General features: G+C 41.2%; 1 protein-coding gene across 1 annotated transcript; it reads right to left on the bottom strand.

Moving 5' to 3' along the window:
• Positions 1 to 302: 302 nt before the first annotated feature.
• NME5 (NME/NM23 family member 5) lies at positions 303 to 7,628 on the bottom strand. Its single transcript, XM_075715617.1, has 5 exons — positions 7,500 to 7,628; positions 5,114 to 5,319; positions 4,647 to 4,747; positions 3,503 to 3,621; positions 303 to 389 (listed from the first exon to the last, which is right to left on the bottom strand). Exons 1-5 carry the CDS (start codon positions 7,626 to 7,628, stop codon positions 303 to 305), a joined length of 642 nt encoding a protein of 213 aa, XP_075571732.1.
• Positions 7,629 to 8,423: the final 795 nt, after the last annotated feature.

Genomic DNA, 8,423 nt, shown 5'->3' on the forward strand with positions numbered 1-8,423 from the left:
CTCCAGCAATTGCTTTCTAAGTTACATCCAAGCACCTCCCTCCATGATGGAATTTGTGTCTGCTAAAGAAATGCTGAAACACAACTCTCAGTTTCACAAAGCAGAGGCCAGCTGTATGTCATTTTTGTCAATAGAAAAGCTACTAGAGCCATTACATCCTGGTTAAGCATAAGGTTATTTATCCCATGAAGATGCAGGTAGTTATGACAATAACATTTACTTCAGATAATATTGATTACCATAGCCAAGGGATACATATATATTTGTAATTTGGAACACTTGAGATGGTTTCCACTGAGCTCTCACTCCTGATGCTCTTCCTCAGTGATCTGATGCTGTAGCCTAGGCTTATTAGGATTGTTTTCAATCAACCAGTCAGCAAGCCAAGTCTGTGGAACAAAAAACCCAAACATTTTCAGTTTTCTGTTGTTTTCTATTAAGTGTATGGGAGAATATTAAAAGCATTACTTGAAACCTCTGATACATACACTCTCCTACCGTGCTGCAAAATGAAGACCTTTCAGAAAAAAATGGACATACGAATAACCTGTTTTTTCAAAATGTTCTTTTAAATCTTCACAGCTTACATTGCTTCTGAACAATTCCCACATTAACCTTCAGAAGACAACTTTTCCTGGCAACGTCTATCTTTGTGTCTGTGTAAGAACATTTGAGCCATACTTCAAATAATCCGGTCAACTCTTGGAATGAGGCTGTACAATATGCATGAAACTGCTTAATGAAATATTATTCCTGACAGATACTTTATCTAGGAGTCATTCATTAAAAGTGCCAGTCTTCTGCACTGAAATCACCTTATAGTGTCTAAAACTTAAAACCAAAACGCGGTTACTTTTTGAAATTCATCTTGTAAGTTTTTTCAGCAAATTGTACTTAAATAAGAACATGGGAGGTAGGAATGCCTTGAGTCCTAACTTCATCTGCCAATGTCTCAGCCTGGCCTTAGGCAAATTAACTCTTTGCCTCGGTTTCTCCACTTGTAAAGAGATGTTTTTAACACATCCTTATTTACTTCACAAGGCTGTTGACGATTAGTTTCTGGAATGCTAAGTACAACAAACTTCATACCATACTGTCAAGTGAAACAATTGATAGAATAGTAGACCAGTAAGGTAAGCAACACTCTCCTTTTATTACCAGGTACAAAAAGATTGGTTTGCAAAGAAAAGGACAAGCAGAGCACTATGACAATCCTCCCAGGTTAGTCAGTAATAGCAGAAGAACAGTAAGAACTCAAGACAGAAATGGAAAACAAACAAAAAAACCCCAAATCCCAAAACACAAAAGCCCAAAAGCCCTTAGAAAGACTACTTGTGGGGGAAAAAGAAATGTTTAAATCATTTGAGCCTGATTAAACTTATCCTGTGTTACTTAGGGAATTAGCCGAGACAACCTCTGTGCTGCTAGCAAGTAGTTCTGAGTGGGCAGATAGTTTCTGATGCCATCTTCAAAAAGAAGGGGGGGGGCGGGGGGGGAGGGGAGGAGGAATTGCCAAATCACCCCAGCTTCAGTTCTTCAGTTCCTGGAAGGATATGGTGGGGAGGGGGGGGAACCCAAAAAAAAAAACAACCCAGAAACATTCCATCAATCTCCCTGTAAGTCACCTAGCAGATAACAAACTGAAAAGCAATAGCCAACATATATTTCTGAAAAAAAGTAGTATCAAATCAACATTATTTTCCTTCTATTACAAAATCACAGACATTATAGACAGGGAAGATAGAGCAAATACCATGTTTCCATTTTAGTAAAGCTATTGACACTGCTTCATATAACTTTATAGCTTTCTTAAAAGCAAGGAAAAGCATGGTCTCGATGAAGTTACTATTAGTTACCACGTAACTGGCTAGAAAATTCTGCTCAGAATGCAGAGGTTAACTGGAAGCAAAGCCAAACAATAAGTTAGAGAAATGTGACTTATACGGTAAGGGGGAGGGGAATCAGTTTTTCATATAGTGAAGAGTTGACTGAAGGGAAAAAAGATGGTAACATTCTTCAAATATGCAATAGGTTGCTGCAAAAAAAGGAGATATTACATTGTCTCCAATGTCCTCTGGGGAGAGTAAAAGGGGAAGAAAAAAAAGTAATGGGCTTAAAATCAGAGCACAGGAGGTTTAGGCTAACTTTTAGTGAAAGCTTTTTAACTAAGTATAATTAAGCACTGAAACAGATTGTCTAGTGGACTGCAGATTCTCTATCATTTGGAGTGTGAAAGAACAGGCCAGACAAACATTTGCTAGGAATGGTTAGATACAATTGGTCTGGCCTTTGGGCAAAGGGATAGATGAAAAGACTTCTTCAGCTCTGTTTTCTAGATTTCTATGGTAACAGTGCCAGACATACCAATAAAGTGAACAAGTTATAAAGCTGGAACAATCAAAGTACATTTAATCTGACCTCATGTATACCACATAGTTCATAGAAATACCCCTGAATTTTTCAGGCTTTTTTTCTGAAATGTATCTTTTAGAAAAATGCGATGTTGATTAAAAACCTGATAATGATGTAGAATCCACCACAACTGCCAGTAAGTTGTCACAGTGATTAATTATCTGCATTCTTAAAGAAGTACTAGTGTGAACGACTCGAACTTTAAGAATACAAAAAAAATTTACCATATTTTTCCAGATGAAAGAAAGCTAACTTTGTTTAGGCACTGAACCCTCCCCACCACCACAAAACAAACAGGAAATTAACTCTAGTCTTTCCGTGAAGAACTGTAATTTGAATGACATCCACAGTTAAGAGGAATAATATGTGAGAGGAGGGCAAGATGTGTCAGCTTGATAACTAGAAAGGGGTCACAAGAAGACAGAAGAATTTTCTGCCAGTTTGACTATTCAAGATAGGTTTCACCCGAAAGAATCGTAATTCCTTTTCCTGGTGAACTGTGAGAAACCCAAGTAAATGCTAATCAATGCTGTATAGTCAAAATAATAGCTTATCCTAAAGAAGGATTGATAATATTAATTTAAATAAACATAACAGTGACAAAATATAGACAGCCTTGCTAAGAATTCTACAGTATTTTACCCAACTGTGTAACTACTGCCAGTGTGATTAGCACTGCCAGTGTGATTAGCACATACAAATCTCTATTGTATGAGAGCTATTTCATCTCAAATTTACTTCAGAAACAGTAAATAAAGTAAAAACTTGTATTTGACATCATATGATAGTACCCATTTACCTTTCCAGCCATCTGTAACAACTATGTGTTAGAAAGAGTTTTATAGAAGTCACCTAAAACACGCTGTCATTTCATCAAGGCTGATTTCATTTAGTCCTGGATCTCATTTCATCTGTTAACAAACCAATCAACTTCTTGAAAGGCAAGTGTTATTTGATTAGCTCATTAGCAGGTAGCTAAAACAGCACAGCTCTTTAAGAAAAGAGTAGCTTTCCTATACACAGAGACTTTACTAACACAAAGTAAATGCATCACAAAGCATACAACACAACACTGATACACTGTACATACCATTGGATCTGCTGGCTTCTCTTTACACAGTGCAGTGAGCCCAGCTAGTAACGTAGGCTTTACATAAAGGTTCAAGTAATCCCTAGCTCTTTGCCCAGCTGGAATTGGCTCCAAGATCACTGTAAAGAGTAACTACAGGTGTTGGAAAGCAGCAGGTGTTGGAAGCAGAGTGATTAATAAAAGGCATTCTTTCAAAGGTTGTTTATATAGGAGCTGTTGTTTTCCTTAATAAGTTAATAATACATAATGGTTTTTATAGCTTCTCCCACAACAAACTGCAAAGAAACTACCTGAACCCCTTTACAATGTCCCTGAGGTCATCTTACTAATTATAGACAATTATGAAAGGGGAGGAAATAGGATCACCTGGGGAAAACCTATATCCTTGAAGATGCATTGGGGCATGAGAGAAACAATATATCCCATGCTGAGTACTTGGTTCTAGCAGTGTGAAGCTGAAGACCCTAAAAATCTCACCTTAAGTCCAGTTTTGTCATTAGGGTGAGGAGAAGAGACATGGTTTACAATGGGTAAGGTTTGTAGGGAAGTGCAACATCTTCTATTAAACTGATACAGCTGACAGAAACAGACAAGTTTTTCTAGCAGAGTTTCCCTTGCATCTTTCTGTCAAAGAGCAAAGCCATCTTTCAACTGTTACATTACAAACAAGAGATCCTCTCCCAGCCTTTCCAGGTTCTATGGCCCATTTCTCTGGCACTTAACTTTGGAATTGCACTATCATGTGAGCATCCAGCTGAGGTTGAACAGGAATTACTCAGCCTGAGCCCAAGAAGAGTCAGTCTTCTCAAGCCAACAGGAGTCCCCAGGGCTGACAGTGCCAGACACGCTGGAGCATAATAGCTTCCCTTTTCCTCTCATTTACCAGCTTTATCCACTCCGATTCCCAGACCACAGAGTTTGAAAAGTAGAACTGCAAGTATAATGGCTCTTCAGATACATTTTGGTATGCCTTTCATAGCAGAAAATATCAGCTTACACATAAAAAGACTCACATTCTCATAGAGCAAACAAACCCAACCCCTTCTAAATCCAATTGTATCTAGAGTCTGGAGAGAGACAACTAATAACAGGTAAGGACACTATCCTCCCAAAGATTGGCAATGGATTATTTGCACCATTTTACCTTCTGGAAACATGAATCGAATTTCTCTTTCTGCTGAGGAAATGCTGAGACTGCCGTGAAGTGCATTCCTCAGTTCATCAGTCCCATAGATTGCTCTTAAGCTAAAAACAAGAAAAAAACCTGCTTGGTAGGCAACTGCAAATCCCTTCCAAGTGTCTACAGTCTGAGAGCATATAAAAGCAATATATATATGGACTAATTAACAAGGCATTGGCTCGATTTTGATATGAAAAAAAAATACTTAGCTACCTAAAATTCATGTTGATGCACTCAACATTCTCCATAAAATGGGTGAACTTTACATACTAAAAAAACAAAGGTGAAAAGCTATGTTAGACAAAATTGAAGAGATAAGAGGCCACTCCAAATCTGTATCTCTATTGTAAAAAAGAGACAGGGAAATTCTGGTCTCAATTAAGAGAAAGACAAAATCTTACTGACTTCACCAAGGCCAATCAGTGAGTTACCTGTGAGGGTGAGTTCTCCTAGCTCTTATGCTGTTTGATGGTCCAAGCAATTCCTTCCAGTATGAGATCGCACCATGTCTGGCAAGCACCATAGCGACTAAAGGTCCAGAACTCATATAGGCTGTTAAATTAGGAAAAAACACTTTTCCATATTGGTCTGCATAGAAGTTGCTACATTGCTCTGGGCTTAACTGGAGCTTCCGTTTCTATAAAGCGTAAAAGAAAAAAAGAATGAAAAAAAGCTTGCCAAATTAAGATAGCTTGCTACCTCAGGTAGGACACAGTCCTCTGGTGCAGACATATCTTCAAGTGCAGGAGAGCAGACACAGAGTAATGTCCAGCCTACTCTGAGTCTCCCAGATCTGACCTTCTTTGAGAGACAGAGTAACAAAGAGCAAGAGTTTTCCAAGTTAATTAACCAGACAAACAGGCCATTTGAGTAAAATGTCATTTTAGCCTACGCAAACTACAGCATTTTAAAACTGCTGGATGACTTAAAGTACAGTCAGGGCACAGTACAGAAAAAGCGAAGAGCGTTACCAAGGGCAGGATTTAATTACTCACCTGCTCCGGCATAATGTTCTACTTTTAAACAATTTTCTCTTCAGCCCACACTGTTAATTTTGCAATTGTTCTATTTTTCATTCAGTACTCATACTTTATGATTCTCACAATAGCTGCCTAGCCTGCAGGTGCCCAGGATTAGGACAAGTTTGGGAGGTTATCAGAAGGCAAAGGGCAGTCACAAAAAGAGAAGTAAAGAAAAAATTTTTTTTAAGTGCATTCTTATGCAGCACGAGAATACCAGAAGTTCAGATTCCTAATAACCTTGGTGCCAAAAGTCACTGGAGACATCAGAAGACACTATAAACATCTTGCCGTTAAAAAAAGTAAATAAAAAAGATCTCATTTCTCTCATCTTTTGGTACATTTCATATAAATAACACAACTAGAAAGGTAAGGGAGGAAATTTAAAAAAAAAAAGTGAAAAAGGGGCATTTATACAAATAAGAAAAAATTATTACATTTCCAGGGGAGCGGGGGGGGAAAAAAAATCTTAAAATTATATCTAGGAGCGCAATCATTGCTCACACAGTGCCACAGAGCCAGCTACCACGGCCAAGGGCGCTGCCGTGGGGCTGGCATCGGGAGGAGGAGGAAGAGAAAGAGAAGGGAAGGAAGAGAAGAAGGAGGCGGCAGAGGAGGAGGAAGAGAAGAAGGAGAAGGAAGAAGAGGAAGGGAAGAGAAGGAGAAGAAGGAGGAGGAAGAGAAGGAAGAGAAGGAAGAGAAAAAGGAGGCGGCAGAGGAGGAGGAAGAGAAGAAGGAGAAGAAAGAGAAGGAGAAGAAGGTGGAGGAAGAGGAGAAGGAGAAGGAAGAGACGAGAAGGAGAAGAAGGAGGAAGAAGAGAAAAAGAAGGCGGCGGCGGGGAGGCCCCGGCCGCGCCCCTCCGGCGGCGGCAGGCGCGAGGGCACAGCGCCCCCCAGCGGGCGGTAGCGGGGGGGTCCGCCCCGCCACGGCCCGGTACCGGTAAGCGCGAGGACAAACGCCCTGCCGGGGGCGGAGCGGCACTGGCGACCCTCCCCAAAAATGCTGCGGTATCCTCGCTTCACGCGACCCGGCGCTCCCGCTTTATTTCCCAGATTCTGACGCACCGTAATGAGCGTTTTTCAAACGCTCTTACAGCGCGAGTGTACGGAGAGCCCCGTAAAAGAGGCCGGAGAGAATCCATTTCTTACTAGCTGCCGGCAAATCTTCTCTTAACGCGATCTCTGCTGAAAGCCGCGCTCTAGAGCCTTCCCCAGCAGCACAGGGGCTGCCACGGGGGCTCAAGGCAACGTTCCCGTGGCCACCGAAATGCAAAACGCGTGGCCAAAATGCAAAAGGACAAGCTCGGTAAGGCCTATTTAAACGAAACATTTGTAATACATTTGAATACCCGTAAAGCCCGCTTACATTAAAAACAGCGGAAACAAAAAAAATCCATCAGATGGCAACTGGCCAGCTATCTAATTCAATTAATTTTCCAAGTATCCACTTGGCAAACGCATGCCGTAGGAAACCTTGCGATGCCAGAACGATACGCTCTCCAAAGAGTTACTTCAGAGAGCCCACATATCTGCTACATATGTTTGCTAAATCCTAGTTTATTAACAAAGTCTGTGTTTTTCTGTGGTCAGCAAAATAGTCGGTCTGTTCCGTTCCATCCCATGCACCAACAAAATGTATCTCTGCAGAATCTGGCAGCAGTGGTTGATGACATATGAAAAATACAAATTGATTTTTGGACGCACTAGCTTTTAGTTACTGGCTTGACTGCTGAAAGTTAAGATAAATATTGTCCTGATTTACAAACTGCAGTTATTTTCTCTGGAACACAGCCTGTTACCTGAATGATCAGGAATCCTGATCGGAGAATGAGATCCTCTATTTCTTCTTCTTTATCAATGACATCTGGTTTGATGAGGGCCAGAGTTCTTTCCACAAAAATCTGAGGTTCAGGCATTAACATCTGCATCCTGGCTTCTAAATTAGAATTCACGTGCTCCTTTTGAACTGCAATGACACCAGTTCATAATATTTGGATTTTGTCTACTGCACAGTCACCTGCGGTGACATTTACCATGTAACTCTAGTGTCCGGGTTTCAGCTGGGACGGAGTTAATTTTCTTCCTAGTAGCTGGTATAGTGCTGTATTTTGCATTTAGGATGAGAATAATGTTGATAGCACACTGATGGTTTAGTTGTTGCTAAGTAGTGTTTACACCAGTCAAGGACTTTTCGGCTTCCCATGCTCTGCCAGGGGCACAAGAAGCTGGGAGGGGGCACAGCCAGGACAGCTGACCCAAACTGCCCAAAGGGCTGTTCCATACCATATGGCATCATGGGCAGTATAGAAACTGGGGGGAGTTGGCTGGGGGGCAGGGATCACTGCTTGAGGATGGGCTGGGCATCGGTCGGCAGGTGGTGAGCAATTGCATTGTGCAGCACTTGCTTTGTATATTCTTTTATCGTTATTGGTATTATTATTTTCTCTTCCTCTGCTGTCCTATTAAACTGCCTTTATCTCAACCCACGGGTTTTGCTTTTTTGCCCAGTTCTCTCCCCTGTCCCACCGGGGGGGAGGGGGAGCGAGCAGCTGTGTGGTGCTTGGTTGCTGACTGGGGTTAAGCCACATCTAGGAACAGAGAGGGTCACCCCCATTTCACAACATCCACCTGAGATTTTCTCTGGACTAGTTAGCGCTCTGTAGTTCACACTCCCTTTTTCAGTGCAGTAGCATTTTGCGGAAACCAAGCCAAAAATTCACTGT

This window comes from Pelecanus crispus, chromosome 8 (assembly GCF_030463565.1).
Source record: "Pelecanus crispus isolate bPelCri1 chromosome 8, bPelCri1.pri, whole genome shotgun sequence".
NCBI classification, from domain to species: Eukaryota; Metazoa; Chordata; class Aves; order Pelecaniformes; family Pelecanidae; genus Pelecanus; species Pelecanus crispus.

What these genes read in the sequence shown, in the direction of transcription:
- NME5 (XM_075715617.1), bottom strand. Translation starts at nt 7,628, where the DNA reads ATGCAGATGTTAATGCCTGAACCTCAGATTTTTGTGGAAAGAACTCTG. An exon ending in AGGAGAACTCACCCTCACAG is followed by an intron (nt 4,748 to 5,113) that starts GTAACTCACTGA and finishes TCTTGTTTTTAG; the next exon opens with CTTAAGAGCAATCTATGGGA. An exon ending in AGAAGCCAGCAGATCCAATG is followed by an intron (nt 390 to 3,502) that starts GTATGTACAGTG and finishes TTTGTTCCACAG; the next exon opens with ACTTGGCTTGCTGACTGGTT.